The sequence below is a fragment of the Astatotilapia calliptera genome, chromosome 3 (genome assembly GCF_900246225.1).
Source record: "Astatotilapia calliptera chromosome 3, fAstCal1.2, whole genome shotgun sequence".
NCBI classification, from domain to species: domain Eukaryota; kingdom Metazoa; phylum Chordata; class Actinopteri; order Cichliformes; family Cichlidae; genus Astatotilapia; species Astatotilapia calliptera.
In genome coordinates, this window is record NC_039304.1 from 35,419,397 (window position 1) to 35,438,209 (window position 18,813).

At 39.3% G+C, this 18,813-nt stretch overlaps 1 protein-coding gene across 1 annotated transcript in view; it reads right to left on the reverse strand.

Annotated features, from left to right (window-relative positions):
• Positions 1-5,370: 5,370 nt before the first annotated feature.
• The window catches only part of atrnl1b (attractin-like 1b), a 70,512-nt gene continuing 57,069 nt past the window's right edge, over positions 5,371-18,813 (reverse strand). The window contains exons 27-29 of the mRNA XM_026163091.1: positions 15,539-15,646; positions 8,836-8,950; positions 5,371-7,477 (exon numbers count right to left, since the gene is read on the reverse strand). Coding sequence (XP_026018876.1) covers positions 7,353-7,477; positions 8,836-8,950; positions 15,539-15,646 — 348 coding nt within the window. The 3' untranslated portion in view covers positions 5,371-7,352. The remainder of the gene's footprint in view (positions 7,478-8,835; positions 8,951-15,538; positions 15,647-18,813) is intronic.

An 18,813-nucleotide genomic window follows, 5' to 3' on the forward strand; every position in this document is an offset into this window, starting at 1 on the left:
GCAACGTGGAAGTCCTGACCTCAACCTTTGGGATGAATTATAGCAGAAACTGCAAGCTAAGCCTTCTCATCCAACATCGGTGTCTGACCTCATAAATGCACTTTTGTAGGAATGGTCAAAATTCCCATAAACACACTCCTAAACCTTGGGGAAAGTCTTTCCAGAAGGGCAGAAGACATTGCTGCAAAGGGTTAGCTGACATCTGGAGAAAATGCAGTATGAATGCTGACAGATGGATGTTTTGAGCTGAAATGTAATAGCTATAATGCTGTCCATTTAAATGGTATTACCTGTACATGCAACCAATATGTCAGCTTACCAAAGAACAACTGAAACAATATCTGTAACAAAAGAGGACAATTTATTGAGAGTCTGACAGCAGCTTACCATCCATGTTCAATATCTCATACAGTTTTCTGGACTGGAGGACGTACATCCTAAAGAACTTCATCACAACCTCTCTCACATCCACTTTACACGTGTAGTTTAAAGGAAACTTAACTAACATTTGGTGGATATGTTTGCAGTCAGAATAAACTTACGGCCCCTATATGAATGGAATTTAAACAGTGTGACAGAAGAAAAAACATGTTTTTTAAATATTTGCATCAGTTACCAACACTTCTCTTATGGGACGTGTGTGTGAGTACTTTGGTCCAAATACTTGAGGTCTAGAAGAATATGTAGCAGCCGCTGATCCCTCAATGGCACCAGTAGGACAGCAGGACAGCAGGGCCTCTTCCTCAACAGAAAACTCTCCTCCACCGCTAGCAAGAGAATGAACACGTGTGTGTGTGTGATTTACATTGCTGTGCTTGAGAGCCACCATCTACCAGAACCAAATTCGTTGTATGTGTCTGCACATATACTTGGCCAATAAACACGATTCTGATTTAAGGCTACTGCGATATCACTGCTAGCTCATACAAGCTTGCTCTCCGACAGCTACAGGCCACGTGAGCTCAAAGCCCCTCCCGCCAGAGTTTACTCCCCAGTCAACTGTCGTAAAACAGTCGTAAGTCTACGGAAGAGGATTAGGGCCACCGGGGGGAAAAGTGGGCTTTTCTTTTCCAGATTTCTGGGGGAGTCAGAATTCTAACCCTAAACGCAGAAATGCAACAGGCGAAAACAAAACAAGTGCAAGGTTACGAAGAACTGGCAAAAAAAGCTCAAACAACTGGAGGCCAGAAATGATGAAATAGTCAAAGAAAATATGGAATGGGAGGAAAAGTATGTACAACTGGAAAAGGACCAGAAAGAAGTGGAGAGCAGAAAGTCCGAAGCGCTCCAGGAAAAAAGCCCAATCTGAGCAAAAACACAAAGAACTGGTGCACATGTACGAGGAACAGGTGAAGCAAAACGGAGACATTCAAAATGACAAGCTAGAGCAGCTGCAAAATAATGCAGCGTTGATGACAAAGAATAAAGAACTGCAGACCAAAAACTTGCAGTTGGAGCACAAAGAGCAAATTCAGACAGGCAACGACCTTAAAGAAAATCTCCAAGCATCAGTGGAAGAGTTCGACAAACTCCAGCAAAAGTGTAACAAAATACAAGATGAGAATGTAACACTTGCTTAAGAAGTGGAAAAATTGGAGGAGAAAAACACAGACCTCGTCGAGCAACAGAAGAAGAAGTAAAAATGTTTCTGGCTCTTCAGGTCAAAGTCAGGTGAGGATAAGGCCGAAAAGAAAAAGAAGAAAAAATGGAACAAAAACAGCTGAAGAAGAAAAATGCTGCTGGTCCTCGACGACAACAAACAGGAAACATTCTCCTGACAAGAGTGCGGATGAGGCTGCTGGGGGTTCAGCTTAGGCTACAGAACAGTAGCTTCCACTGCCCTCCTTTCTTCACCCCATCTCCATCTCATTTCCCCTATCCACCCTTCCTCCGTCGGCCATTTATGGTTCTGCTTTGATTCAACAGAAACTGGTAGGGAAGCCTTTCGGTGGCTCCCGCCTCCACTGAAAGACACAGACATAAACACACAAACATTTATTAACATGTTCCACAGTCTTCCAGTTTGATCATTTTGATTTTCTCATCTTGTGGACAACAGCGTACACGGATGGAGATATATTGTTAACTTTCGTAATGTTTATTTATTTAACATATCCAGCTCCAGCCCCACTGCCATCCTGACAAGGATAAGCATTTAAGAAACTATGTGAAAAAATGGACAACTAACTGAATTTATGCAAACACACTGGATTTCCAATTATGTTTCACTGAATTAGAGACTCTAACAGTCTCTTCTATGTAAGAATGTCTCATGCTGATACACCTGCAAACTTGACAAAATCCAAACATGAGCTCTTTTAGATGCTTTTTGAATTTTTTCGCTCTCTGACCTCAGTGTAAGGCGGCTTGGCCCTCACTGCCACTGCTTGTTGAAAGTTCTCCTGCTTCTTGTCTTCCCCCAGTGTTGACCGCCTGCCTTTAATATCACTTACAAAGATTAGGATAAGAGTACTGTGAATGCTTAATCAGCATACACACTAACAATATGTCCTAAAAATAGGATGTTACCCAAGTTCATTTGCATGTGAAAGCAGAGAGCGAATACTTTTGGCAATTTAAAGTATATGCGGATATGCGCTCCTCGGCACTGGCACAGCAGCTCTAAAGTGCTGGGAAACTTGTGCTCGCTCTGCAGTGGAGATCAATATGTCATCCAGTTCCCACTTTGGGTTTTCTGTCACATAATCTGAAATGGAACAAGGACATTACTACTTTAAGTAATTGATATGGAGCAAAAATAGCACGTTTGTCATGTGGATCGTCTTAGTATATCCACTAGCCTTTGCTCATGTACATGAATTGGGAATCTTGCCTCACAATCCTTAAACTGGCAGAAGAAGACAACATGAATAAACACGAATAAAAAGAAGCATATTCCAATAAACATAATGCACATCTACTATCCCAACAGAGTGAGCATACAGTAATCAAACTAATGTCTGCTTTAAAATTAATTGAGTTTGTTATAGTCATCAGTGTTCATTGGAAATATATAAGCCTGCATTAAAAATATGATTGTCATTGGCTTAAAGCCTAGTTCTGAAGATTTTAGATCCATTTACATAAAATTAGAGTCAGAGCTTCATTTATCTATTCTAAAATGTGATTACTTGGAAATCTTTCACTTTTAGCAAAGGGGCCTTGGGGAGACATACAGCACATCTCATGTACAGCTGGCAGCCACACATAACACAGTGACAGTGGCACCACCTGTCACCTCCAGAGCTTTACACCTCGCTTTAATGAGCTGGAAGGGAATGTGACACGTGTAGATTCACTTTTGGCAGAAAAAAAGAGTTCACTTCACTCAAAGTGCATTCTCGGCACTTCAAAGAGCTAAAGGCATTCTACAGAACATGCAGAAATGCACCACTAAACATACTACTGCTCCAAAAGTGAGCTTGTGTTGCGTTCGAAACATGAATAGAAACTATTTGTAATATTTGAAAAGTGCTCTTTTATAGCTGCACTAAATGGGTTAGTCTTCTTCTTCCTGTTCGGAGCATTAAAAATATCAACACGGTGAGCGCTTCTTCGAGGAGCTCATGGCTTTTTTCCAGGAGCGCCAGCAGCTAATAAGTACACTGAGTATAAGTGAGGATTATCCAGAGCAGCACTTTGGCAGGCTGCATCTCTTTTCTTTGCCTCCTTTTTCAAATGCACATCATTGACATTGAGGAGGCACAGTGAGAGGTGTTAGCACATTGAAGGACAAACCTCCTAATATCAGGCTGAGCTTTAAAGGAAACCACCCACTGTGTTCTTTATCTTCACGTTTACACCTCGTAGGCACTTTTTCACGTTACTGGTAATTTCCTGTATTCTGGAGTGGCCCCTTGTTTCACTAAAAGTGCTATTTTTGAGTGAATATTGTTTTTCTATTTAAGTGATTTGCTTTGCGTTTGGTTGATCTCACAGCATGCTCTCTGAATAATTAAACATAAAACGAGAGTTATTTGCATTTAGATGTTTTTTTGTCTGCTTTGTCATTTTTTCAGAAAATATATGTGAGGAAAAATGTTAATGAGAGTGAATAATTAGCAAAAAAAACCAAACATGTTTTAACTACATATTTGTCTTTTAAGGCCTTAAACTATTACCGGGTATTTAAATACAACCTCAGATGAACGACACATGACAGTAACAGAAAAGAAGCCAAAATGGAAAAGCAATATGGAAAAACAAAGTATACCCCAGGAGTTTTTAACTTGTAGAACTTAAGGTTTTCTGTGCACTTTCAGTCTCCCACGCACTCTTCTTTCCATTTATTTAATTAATTGACGTTTGAGGGCATTTATTGTTCTTATTCTTTTGTTTTTCTTTTTTTTTCTCAGAAATCCTGTTGAAGATTGCCTGGTGTGCTCAGGACTGTCCTGTTGCAGGAGTCAGATTCAGCTTTAGCTGTCAAAAAATATGACTTCAGATCCAGAGGAATTTGTCTCAATCAACTCAAGTTACCCACGTCCTGTGGCTGCAAAACAAGCCCAAATCATCACCCCTCTGCCACCGTGCTTGACAGTTGTCTTCAGGTGTTTGGTTTTTGTTGAACGTCTCACTGTCTTGTTTGTCTAAAGCAGGGGTGGGGGAACTCCAGGCCCCAAGGGTCGGTGTCCTGCAGGTTTTAGATCTGCACTTGAGCCAACACAGCTGTTTTAAATGACTAAATTATTTCCTCAACATGTATTAAAGTTACCAGAGGCCTGGTAATGAACTAATTATTTGATTCAGGTGTGGTGACCCAGGGTGATATCTAAAACCTGCATTACACTGGCCCTTGAGGCCTGGAGATATAAATGTTGAACTTAAGATATTAAAGTTAAACAGCTTGACCTCTGAGGAGAATTTGCTGGCATAGTCGACTTCCAGGAAGATTGTCAACTGAATGAATTCTGTTCTTAATGTAGATTGATGGACTTCAAATTGTTTGGAAATGGCCTTCTGATCCTTCCCAGATTGATGAACAGTTCACTGCTGATGACTTTCTTCCTTGGCATTGTATTACCACAGACACACCTGCAAAGTGCCAAAACGTGTGCTTTGATCGAGGTGTTCACACTTGTTGATGATCAGTTAATTAACGTGCATTTGATTAGCAGCACCTGGCTCCTATTTACCCTCTTAATTCACACGGAAGAAATCAGTGCGTACTTAGTTTGTCCACACCCTGCTTCTGGAGTGCTTAGACTTATTTTTTGTGAAATAAATAATGACACACACTAATGTGTCACGTTGTTGTACATCTGTGTCATATTTACCGAATTTTACAACCTGCTGAGGACCAGATGATATGTAAAACCTAAGAATCTTAAAAAAGGCTTAAAAAAAGTTAAAAGACTTTACCACACAAAAGATTTCAAGGTCTGTTTTTATTATTTATTTATTTTCTGGCATGTTGTCCATCCTTAAAATACACTGAAGAATACTGATATGCAGTTTCTCATCTTTTCTTTTTTCATTTTTTCCTCCTTCACGGTACAGTGAGACCCTGATTCCTGTGTAATGACACCAGTATAGGAATACTCTACAAACACAAAATTAAAACACAATAGCTGGCATACCACCATAACGTAATGCATCGTCGTAACCACTTTGTAACAAAAAGCAAGAGAATGCCCGTACAGTCTTCAAAGATGCACAATTCAAAAAGGGTTGACATTAAAACAACTGATTTAAGTCAACAATGAAAATCGAGTTAAATGCGCTATTACACAGGAATCTGTTAAATATCAAAACAAATTATTAACGGAAATGCTCTTTACACAAGTGTAGCAAAAGACAATTTATCATAGATATAATATTATCAGGTGACAAGGCCTAAAATAAATGATAACCGCTCTGTCGTTCAGTCATAAAAAACTTGACAAAAACACACAAACTGTCAAGGGATAAGAGTGACAAAGACTCACATTTGTTCCAACAAGACACTGTACAGCTCAGGGTGGATTTGGGGCTAAAACACTCGACAGCTTTGAAAACTCTGCAGATCAACATTTCCCCGCCGGTTCGTGGAAAGCCAAGGCATTATAAAAAGGTAACATAACCCATTGCACTGAAGGACTGAAATAAAGTCATAGCTTTAGAGGACTACTTAGAAATAAAACAAACAAACTAGTAAACAGCCAGAGGAGCTTAATGTCCCTGGTCCAAGTTTATAAAGTAGGCATCTTTCTCCAACAGTACATGACATCCACCCACCTCATCGGTCGAGGACGAGCTCAGGAGCCAAGTTGCACAGCAAAACGATACAGTTACAAACTGTAGTAAAGAATGAGTCAAGATCTCAGTTTTCTTCTGCGTTATCGTACTTCTTCAAAGGAGACTACACCGAAGAAGAAGAAAATATATATATATTACAAATGAAACAAAAAGTTTTGGAGATTTCCATGTTTTAGTTGGATGGTGGGTGATTCGTCCGTGCCTCCTCCAGTATGTGGTCACCTACATGCTGGTGGTGGTGGTAGTTGCAGTGATATCTCGGCAGTATCTGTACGTGTATTCCACTAAAAATACAGACTTTAGCCTAGCTGCGTGGATGACACTTATGTACAGGAGATGCTAAAGATCATTAATGGTGAGCGATGAAGTGGTATGACAAAATGCTCTAGTTGTTAAAATGCTATCACGTGGTTGAAGGATGGTAAATCGCACAAAGCTTTCCCCAGAAAAAGGCATAATGAGTTCAGTCCATAGCAAAGGCTGAGTTAAGAGCTATGTCATACAAACTAAATGCTTTAGCACCGTTTAATACCACTTGTTGGCAAGCAAAAAATAAAAAAAAGAAAGAAAAAATAGGGCGGGACAAACATCGCATAATATACTGGATCCCTAACCAGCCATTTTCAATCATTTGTTGCATTTCCTAAGTGGTGTCAGAGAAATCTGTTTACTTTGATACAACCTAACATATAGACACCTTTGCTTTTTCCTTCATGCTGAGCAAATTTGTGGTCTCCCAAAGTCTTTAAGCCTAAAGCTTCAACTGTTTCACAATCTCCTCATTCATTTGTCTGTCATACTCTGTAGTAGCCGCTGAGCCGTCAGGTGTCTGCTTAATGCACGCCACTGGCTGCCAAAGCTAAAGGGAGAGTCCAGGATCCAGGAGAAGGATTTCGGAGTTTGGCGTATGCAGGATAGAGCAAAAAGGGCAAAAAAAGGTAACACAGGTTGTGCTCTTGGAACGTGGAAACTTCTGTGGTAGCAGCTAAGTGAAATCTCGTACATGTAGTCATGCCGTGTCTCTGCAAAGGCTTCCAACTGGGATCTGTGACATGTTGGAACAATATAATGTCAGATGGTGTAAATCGGGGCCCAGCAGATAAAGTTTTTGCGACTCAGACGCAGGTCCCTTGGTGTGCTGGAGGAAGGGCTTTTCGGTTCTTTATGGCCAAAGACTTCTCCTTAAAATCTGACGCTTTCTGCTGTGAAACGTCTATCAGTGCACTCGCTACAATGAGTCCTGAGGAGGAGAAAGAAAAAGAACAACATGAGGGTGAGAACTCCCACAAATTCATTTGTTCGGTTAAACAATTTCATAGATATTTTTATGGATATGTGGCATTTCAACCAGTAAATGCAGGATTTCTTTACTTTGGTTGACAGTGAGACAATTTCACTTGTTATGGCAATGAAGGAGCAAGTTCTAGGATTTTTCTCCTAAAGATTGAAGAACTAAAGATGACTTAATTTTAACTACTTTCCCCTTCAAACTGACCTTTTTTTTTTTTTAGATTGATCCTGATCCTGACCACATGCACTTTCACATTTGAGGCAGTGTGGCCTACATTGTTTTGTTTTTAGGTTGCTTTTAAGATTTTGCCATGGCTTACTTTAGTGCCATGTAGATCGACGCTCAATATCAAAGCTGGACCCTGAAGTTGATGTTTACTCTCTGCACAGGCTTATGGTCTATTATAAATTGTGCAAGTGGCCACAACAGGTCTACTGCTTTACAGACCACTGAGGAGGACATTTGAGGACATGTCACCTGACCAGATAATATGTTCATAAACTTAAATGATTAAAATAGACATAGTTGTGTGTAACCAACGGGCCCCAAATCTCATAAGTTCAAACTCACCAAGCATCAGAATGGGGAAGCAAGGTTTAAGTGACTGTGAATGTGGTGTGGCTGTTAGTGCTAGATGGCAGACATAAACCCACACAACCATCTCTAGGATTTTACAGAGAATGGCCCAAAAAAAGAGAAGATAACCAGTGAGCGGCAGTTCTCTTGGCAAAAATCTATTGTTGATGTCAGAGGTCAGCTTTGAAATAGCAGGAAGGCAGGGTAATTCAAATAACCCCTCGTTACAACAAAGGTATACAGAAAAGCATCTCTAAACCCACTGATCCTTAAAGCCAGTGGGCTACAGCAGCAGAAGACCACACCAGGTGCCGCTCCTGTTAGCTAACAACAGAAAGCTGAGGCTACATTTTGTAAGGACCAAAATTTAACAACAGAATATTGAGAACAAATTATTTATTCTGGTGAGTCTTGATTTCTGCTGCAAAATTTACATTGTAGGGTCTGAGTTCGGCATAAACAACATGAAAGCATGGAGCCACCCTGCTCTCTATCAAAGTTCAGGCTGGTAGCTGCGATGTTAAGGTAGAAAGCAGAAGGCCATCTAACTCTGTCCTAGTGAGGTGTGCCTCAAAAAATGAAATAAAATGAAAAAACAAAATGTAAACTTTCATTACTCAGAGAACCTTGTAAATGTAGTCTTTCCCACATAACCCTCATGACCCTTATGCCACAGCAGGGTTAATACATTTAACCATAAGACAAAAAGATGGTTACAGTTTTGTAGTTACCTGACTGTCCCGGTGGAGGTAAGCCTGAAGGCCCAGAGGGCAGGCGCATGAGGACAGTCAACACAGCTGCTTTTCCTCCTGAACACGGTTCCATTGCAACAGGTTTAGGTGCACCCTGAAGAAAAGCGACGGTAAAATAGAAAAGATTTTATGACTTGCTCTGGAAATAAAGTTGTTTATATTTATGTGAAAAATACTGCAGTGTGAAAAGCACACAGTAAATACTGCCTTAAGAAAAGAAAGCAAGACAAAAGTACTTCACTGCTTTTAACAATAACCCAGCACCTGTGGATTGGTATAGCCCTGCTTTATCAACTATCAACAAAGTATCGATGTGTCTTACTAGTCCTTCTTTCCCTGCAGTTACACATGTGATGTTGAATTTTCTTTGTTGGGAGCAGCAGACCAAAAATCACTCATATCAGCTGCTGGAGTTGCCCCACTTAAGACAACACACCCTCCCTTCCCTCCTCCTGAGACAAATGCTTTGATTGGTCACACAACAAAAAACACTTGTGTCTCTGTCAGACAGTCAAAGTGTGGAGGCAATGACCTACCCTCGGACTTAATGGCCAAAAACTGCCCGTCTCGAGTGTGAAAAACATGTCATCCTGATAATGAATGTCAACGGTTTCACAGCATGTTTTGGATGAGAGGATAGAAATTGTGGAATAATAACATGTCTGAATGGAATTGACTTTTTCTTTTTTTATTTCTGTGTTGGCTGAATTTAAAATGGAGATGAGAGAGGCAGCAGAGGCAGGATTAAAAAAAAAAACAGGTCTGCATAAGCACACCCATTAAAACGTGAAAATCACGAGGCAGACTCGGTAATTTGTTTAAATGTATTCCACTGCAATCTGCCGTATATTTCACCCTGCGAAAACAAAAACACAAACACAAACACTGACGCTTTGGGTATTTTTAAAGCCGCATTGACTCCAAATACCTAATATACACAGTGAGTTAAGAGCAAAAGATTCAGGAAGTACATATCTTATTAGTTTTAGCTGCCAAATGGTAAAAAAATATATGTTTCAGCATATTTGAGTGTAATTCAGGGCCAAACAGTCTTGTTTCCTATGAAGCCTGCAGTGTAATTTTTAATGCAGTAATTAAGCTTGCCATTTGAAATGCCATGATTCACAACTGCTCTTGTGTAATGGCGCAGCTATATCCATGTTAGGCACAACTTCCTAGTCTCAAATTGGCCCCTCTTTTGTGACATGCTATCCTGCTGTTAGCAGCTTGTAGTCATAAATGGATGGTCAATGCCATACATAGGTAAGCTGTGTTGCTGAAACAATGCTCAATGCACACTAATGTGCACAAAGCCAAGAAAATATACACTACACCACTGCACCACCAAAACCAGGAATAGTCTGTGACACAAACTGTTATGGAGCCATATGTGGAGCCCTACCATTTGAACATTGTGTCAAAACTAAGAAAGAAAAACACCTGGTTTCCTACTCAATGTTGATTTAAAGCGACACTAATCTTTCATTTTTAAAGCCAATTTGCTTGCAAAGGCGACTCCCTGGAAGAACGACCCAGGATCAGTCCAGCTAGCCTCAAGTATCATCAATATCTAGTACTCTGAATAAGCTGCACCCTTCAAGAGCACAACATGAAAGAGTCGTGCTACATATACTCGAAACATTTTTCCGTATTGTAGGCTGACTTACGGTTCGTTTACGTGCATTGTTACACAATCCAATTAGGCTACATGGTCGGAACACAATATTCTCATGCATCTGCTCAGGCACATTCACCATCAAGAGGGTAATATTAAAACTACGACTGACATTAGAGGGTAATTAAATTGCCAGCCATTTCATGACCATTCAAGTGATCCTGCTAATGAATAGCTGCATAAGCTGCATTCATATAAAGGAGTTCATTTATTCCATGTTGATTTTTGACGATTTGTGAGATACACATATATGGACCGCTGGGTGACACATCAGCTAAAATTGAGACTCGGAATCATCAGCACTGCTCAGCAGCAAAAGCAGAAGAACTAAAGATGAATTTGTCAAATTTAAAAGGAATGATCGACTACGTTTAGGCACGTATGGCTTTGATGACAGATCGCTAAAATACTGCAATGGCAACTAAACCAGTGGAGATGCTTTTATCTTCACAACTTTGGTCAGCTGCTGGTTAGATTGTTAAAACTCTTAATGGCCTCAACATCATTTGGGATTAACAGTTTATATGAAATCCCCTTAGGAGGTCCACCCTATCTTTTAATTATTGATCCAGAATCTAATGCCACCCTTAGGTAAACTCCAAATCTAAGCTCTTGTTTGTGTTTAGTGCAGATTACCATTAGAAAGTAAACTATTTTACTTTTACAGAAATTTCCATTTGGTAGATGTGCCACTTGCTTATGCGCCCAGTTTGCTTTGCTGACATCGTTACCATGTACATCAACAATTTGATGGCTTCAGTTTGGTAAGCAAATATTTGTAGCCATCTGTAACTCTCCCCCGAACTGCAACACCAGCTCTGTTACAAGTGAACCATAAATTACACATTTTGGTTTGTGTAAGGCAGCAGGAAAGTTAAACCACTTTCTTTTGGCTCTCCCTCACTTCATTTAAATGCTTACGTTGCTCTGAGAAAAACAGACACATTCCTCCAGTGAAGAGGAAAATCAAATAAAGCTATTAATAAGTCATTTCCTTCAAGCTTAGTCGTAGGGTTGCCTTTTTAAATGGTCTAAAACTAGACAACTTTTAGATCTTCCAAAGATCTGAAAATAACACTTTTAGAATAAGTAGTGTATTCTAGTCATTCACAACCATCCACAAGCACATAAACATCCATACACAAATGCAAAACACAAAAACAACACACAATGTATCTCCTTTCCTTTCGCCACTGACAGGTGTCATCCATCATACTAGCTGTTCGTTAGTGGCTCCATATGTTGACTGCCCGGCCATAGTGAATATAGAGGCTGTGGTCTGCAGTGTTTGGGCACGAATCGCTCTGTCTAACAGCTGCTGACATCTTGGTCGCTAAAAGCCATGTCCATCTCGGGAGTTTAAACTAACCAAATGGAATAAAATGGCACAAAGGCTGTTATAATTTTCGCTCTCAGACCAGCTGGAGGGTCTGTAAGTAGTGACTGAGACATGCTACTAACTAATTCAGTGAGATCAATGCAGACGGTGCAGTTAAAGGATAAGGTCTTTTGTGTTCATGTTTTTTCCCCCTTTGTAAACTGCATTGGCTTCAGTGTGGATATGATATTCAAAAACCTGTTCTATGCTTTACTGCGTTAAAGCAGCGGGTCTGGGCTGGTGAAACAAATACAAAGCACAGCAACTGTGTCCTCTCTGACATCAAAAAATATTTCCAATAGCTAAGTGGCTCCAGATGCTGACCAATTAACCTTTAGAAAAGAGAAATAGGCTGGTTTGATATGTTTCACCTTCAGTTGGTGCCAGGTCATGTAATTGAGCTGTAAGTGGTCCACCGTAAGTATTTAGACACTTGGAACCACAGAGATTTAATTTTGTAAACATTTTTTCAACACAATACTTCCATGTACACAGATAAGATGCAGACATAGTGGCTTAACACAAATCATTTCAATAAATGGACGCTTAAAATTTTTTAAATTATTATTGTATTAACAAATGAATAAGAAATGTTATGTTTTAGCAAGCTTTTTAATGCAAAATACACCAACTTAGTCAATAAATAAATAACCGGTGGTTGACCAGTGCATTTGTCTGCATTCATTAAAAGATTACATATAGTTGCGGTGACCAACTGGTGTCCAGTAGCTGACCACTTTCGATCGTTGGCTGGTGGAAGACAACCTCTTAAACGGACTTCAACTAGGACTGCAATCACTCTCAGACAGATTGGTGAAGCTATAATTTATTAGACCTTTTGTCAACACATTGCATTCAATCCGAGTCCGTCTGCACTGATGAGCACAAGTCAATTGTAACATGCATCTTTGGGAACTCCACTCAACTAGTTATAGTCTTAAATATACTTGTATATCTATATGTATAAGTATACTTGTATAAAAGGTTGGCAAATACTAAGTCTACATCACTATCTGTGGAAGAATTTCTACATTTCTGCTGCAGTTCTGACTGGACTCTGAATGTAAGTAGTTATCATGAAGTTCTGTGGAATCTGAATTTTATATAAAGACGATTTATCACTATTAATCACCGCATTACAAGAAAAAGATTGCATGTAATTGCTAACTTGACCCCATTCAATCTCAAACTGAGAGCACTGCCAACTTGACGCAGCAGAATCGATTTGAAGATGGCAGCTGACTGAGCGTGTGCAGACCCGACCGCTGTCTTCAAAGTAACCATTTCAAAGACTGAAAATTCATTGCACGCAGTCGCAATAACTTTGGTTGTGGTGCAATCCCAAACTACTCTTTTATCTCTTGTGACTGTAGCATAAGGAAATGTGACCACAACAGCACTGCATTCTTTTTTCCAGCTGTTGCCTTTACTGGAAAATAAACAGATGCAGGAAAGAGAAGGGAGTATAACCCGGTCAGCTCAAGGTTAGTTGGGGTTACACCAAGAATATCAAAATGTGGTAAATTTAGACCCTTTATATAAGTAAAGTAAATGAAAGATCAGTTTTATGTGCACAAGTATGTGGTTATAAAAGTATAACAGGGAACAAAGCCAACTTCAATAAAGGCCATATGGACATCTAGGTGAAGGATTCAAAGTCCCATATTTAAAGGTCAATTCTGCATCTTGACAGGGTTGAGAAACAGGAGACTGGCGATCTATTTTTTTTTTCCAGTTATCATTTTCAAAACAGCTTGCAATATTTTTTTACAGCAATATTCTCCAGTGACTCCTCTTTACTGTGCCGCATAACAAGAACATCATCTTTGATTTTTTTTTTGCGCAGGAGTGGGAGGAACAGCACTGCAATAAATTACTGAACGACAGATGGACACGTGTCCCGCTGTCAAGTACGTAATTAACATTTTACCTGAATCAAGGCAGAGCACCGGCTTCCAACGCCACTCAAATTTAGGGTGTACTGTACCGCTTTACAAGTGCAACAATATAGTGCACTCAGACAGCTAAGAAGCATTGTTTTCCTCTTTACATTGCCCTTCACAATACCATAATGCACAGTGAGCACCACTCAGCGGTACACTAATAGCTAATGTAGTGCCTCTTCGCCGGTTGCCACAGTGATTTTATTTCTCTCAGCTCCGAGTGACACAGGGCTTGTTCCTAGATGAGGAATCGGCCCTTTGTTGCTATGATGACGACGTACCTCTGCGTAGAACTTTAAACGATGCTTTTACTCCACATGGCATAGAGCCCCGCACTGTACTCAGTGCCAGCCTACCCCTCTACTTTCTATCTGTATGGGAGGAATAGATAAGAGTGGAGCAACTGGGGGCTACAGAATAATTCACACCAAAGGTATATGAGCATCCAAGCTAAACAAATTATCAATCACATTTCGAATGCAGAGGCACCATGTGGCATATTTCCAGTAAACAACCAAAGAGGATAAATTAGGCAAAAATGGAAACGGAGTAAAATACACCCGGTGGGCCATGAAATTATGAAATGTTCCAAAAACAGTCCCGATGTCATCATTTTAATATCAGAGCGAGCAATTTCCTGTGACGCTTTTAAAAGAAGTGGCCATTGCTTCTAGCTAGACGATTAAAACCACCATACAAATAATTTGAAACATATAATAGATGCTTTAAAAAAATATTAAAAAGAAAACATTGATTGGAAAATGATTGTAGAGGGCAACACAAATAAACAAGAGGCATGGAGAGAAAGGGTCACAACGGGCACATTTCTTATTGACTGGACGACTGAATAAAAGGTTGAAATATTTTGTGTTGATGGCACGAGATGGCTGAAAATGGCACAATAACCCCTAATTATGCAGCAATAATAACTGCCATACTCTACATGTCAGTAAATGCACTAACAAAAAAGTGCTTGCTTTTATTTGATGTTAGTACAAATATAACTAAATGGAAATAACACAGTCTCAGTTTGAGGCTTGTGTCAAAACTGAAGGTTCTTCGAGATAATGGATTTTATAAACAGGGAATTTCAATAATCACAATGAAAGAAATTCATAAAGAATTCACTGTCAACCATCGCTATGTAAGATTTTTCCCAAGATGCTTCTGGAATAGAGTAATGAAAACGCAAATGTGCATCAAGAGTATTATTCTTAGTTTTCATATGTTTAATATTGGAGACTAAACCCAACAGTCAAATTAATCCGTATTTAATATATGCTGAGCCTAGCTATAGCTCCTCAGTTCAAGCCCTGAGTGAAACAAACCACTTTCTTCACAAAACCCATAAAGCTAACCTTCTTGACAGTGGCAGTGTCTCACAAACAGAAGGTTTGGACAGGTTTCTGTGCCTGGATGTCTGTTTTTAATGACGTCACACAGAGCAAAGACTAGGAGAAACTGTCTGAAATGCAGCGTTTAGAGCAGCTTGAAGCCTCACATGGATTACTTGTACACATGCTGGCATTTGTATTTAAATAGTTAGTCATAATTAACAAGAGTCTCTACAGCTGCAACGATATAACTAAGAGAAAATAATGAACAGCATAATAAGTTCCCGTTAACTTTACCGTCACAAATGTGATTATCTGTATGTGCACATGTAAGCGAGTGAGTAAGACTCACGTCAAGCACAGGCTGCAACACTTCTGTTACTTCTCCTCTGGCTTCCAATGAGACGTCGACTGAGGCAAAAGGACGACTGGCCATCTGCTGACGCTCTCTCATCAGTTGCTGTGATATCAAACACAGATGACAGATAAGCAAAACACAGGGCATACTCTCATACAACAATATCAACAGGGAAAAGCTTTTGGAGCTTTGTGATTGACTACATATAAAGACATAAACAGTACATATTTCAAACACATAATTTACACCAAAACGTAAAAACCCTGAAAGTATAATCATTTTAAGAGTCAGCCCATAAAAGTCACCCCAAATCAATATGAAGGCGATGGTTTGTGTGTGGGTAAAATCTATAGACACAGTAACTGTATTGTTTTTGTTTTTTTAACATACATGTTATAGAACTAAACTTTACAGCAGCGGTCCCCAACCCCCGGGCCTCAAACCGGTACTGGTCCGTGAGTCGTTTGGTACCAGGCCGCGAGAGTTGAGGCTCGGGTGTGAAATGTATGGTTTTCAGGGTTTTTAAATCGGTTTTCAGCGTTATTTTGTTATCGTTTTTATCGTTAACTCAGTTTTCCTGGGTCTTTTCAAGTGTGTTATGAATAAATCTTCTTTTTTTCGGTACTCGTACTAGTTTTATTTTTGTTGTATTTATCCGCGACACCTTAAAGGCTGGTCCGTGAAAATATTGTCGGGCATAAACCGGTCCGTGGCGCAAAAAAGGTTGGAGACCGCTGCTTTACAGGGTTAAAGAATGAGAAAGAATGAAGAACTGAAAATGAAATACTGATTTCATCGAGTGTAACCTATAGCTGCAGGGCTATTACAGTATGAAGCTAAAAATCAATAGCAGATATCAATGAGGAAGCACTAAAAGACTACTCATAAATGTCCATGACCTAAAGACATGGAGAATTACTACTCCACTGAGCTCCAAGTCTACTTTTTGTATTGAGTTGTTTTTTTATAGCCCTGAATTAGATGCAAAAATATTATATGAAATAGTTATGGAGGTACAAAAATATTCAAAGGATTTTTTTTTAATATAATGGTACAAAATATATGATACAAAACTAGACAGATTCCATATGCATTAACATTAAAAATCAAAACCATCAGTGTAGGAACGTATCTCTCCAGATTTGACCAACACATTCTGCAATATATTTACCGGTTCCTCTCCAGGCTGTGGTGCGGTTATTACCCCACAGTGACACAATTTCTGCGGCTTTGACTGAGCAGAAAATAGCTTCTCTTGTTCCTCACTAATCAATATTGTAAAACAACTAGCGCCACACTTTCATCATTGTCTGATCAATATCTAAATAGGCTGCCATTTTAGTGCCAAGGACATCAGTGATTGTTATTGGATTTGTGATGAGCTTAAGTGTGTTGCATTAAGATCTAATTGTACTTCAGATTAGTAAGCATTTCAAGTGGTTGTGCTGGTCCCACCTTATAACCTGACTATCCTCTGCACTTATCCTAGAAATTGTTTCACATGAAAAAAAAGTTAAGAAAAAAATGTCATTGCAAAAAAACCTTTTATATTCCTGAAGAAAAGCTGTGATTGATGTTTTAAGTAATCCAAAGAACAAGTAGGTGAGCAAATACACAAGGAAAGTCAAGGGTTGTTTTTTGTGCACATTGTGACATTATGTATATAAAAGTGATTTTTAAGCCACTGTAAAACTAAAATATAAGCTTTATTATAAGAAATGAATGAACTACTGTGATTAAAAGACCCACGTGTGACCAACTAGTTAAAGTAATTCAGCACTACCTCCAAGGTCAGGGATCATTTCATTGGATGCTACTGTATATGCAGACTAAGATTGATTACCAGCTACAACAGCTTGGCTGGTATCATTTTCACTACAAGTCTGTCTGTGTGTGAGTGCATTTGTTCCCACCATGCAGCGCTTTTTGCTTTGAGCAGATATATTTTAACAATAAGATCGGATTGCACCAGTCATAGACAAGCAGGTTGGATCAAAAGGAGTACAATAGATGGATGTGGTCACAAAGGTCCATTGGGCCTCATTCGCTAATATTTCCATAGAAAATACTCTCGCAACATTATCGTTGGATTCATGAAACATGTGCAGCAACCTGTTTTATTCTTACCACCATGCGTATGTGAGTGAATCAGGATTAGTCTAATCCAGCAGGCTTGTGCAGTCTGCATGCTACCTGCATTTCTCCTCATGACGAAGAGAAACTGAGCAAAGCAACAACAATAATGTAAGTGAGAAGTTGCAAGAAAAAAACTATTTTTATATCTATTTCACAGTACCTGTTTGCCCTCTGATAGGCTGACAACTTGTCCAGTGTGGAGCCTTTAGCCATGTGACAGAGAGGCTGAATTGAATAAGACTAATTGATGAATAATGATGATAATGATAACAGCAATAATAATAATACTAATTCAGCTGTGTCAAACTTTGAACACAGCATGTACAAATACTTTGTAGCACAGCACATCGCATTTGTATGTAAGCCACCGTAGAATTCAAATGCTTCAATAACAGAACATTTTTGTTGCCTTCTGTAGTTTATCTCATGCAAAAAAGCTCAGATTTTTCATCTCTAATAAACAATTTAAGTAGTCTCTAATTTATCTCATCCCATTAAGAAAACTGTGTGTGACTGTTTGGGTCAGTTGTATTACGCTGAGTTTTCTGTCGGCACAGGAATTTGTCCTTGGGGCAGTAATGAACCCTGAAAATCTTGTGTCCAGACCTTCACCCTCGCTCACCCTGAATATAATTAGGTATTCATTAGTCTGGCCATTAATTGGCAAATTCATATGAGGTCTGGAAAGGTTGACAGCAATGTAGAAATGAACAAGGGGGGCTAGCAGTATATCAAGGACTCGATCTGTGTAACAGGTTTATAAAAATACTATTAGGCCTCTGCATTCATTATCTAAAATTGCTGTTGTTCTGTTGAGGATGTACACTGGAAAACACCAAATAAGATGTCATAACACTAATAAGATATTTGGTAGCAAACAGTGGTTCAACACCAAGAACACCTTCAAATAGGTAGACCTCTTCAAATGATTTTGGTCTTATCTATCCATCCATCCATCCATCCATCCATCTATGCGTTTATATCTATAAAAACCCTATGCATATATATTTTTCTCACTAAAGACACACACACACACACACACACACACACACACACAAGACCATACTGCACAATTGATCTTATATAAAATATTGTAGATATCTAATAAAAACATTTTTTAATTAAAACACAGC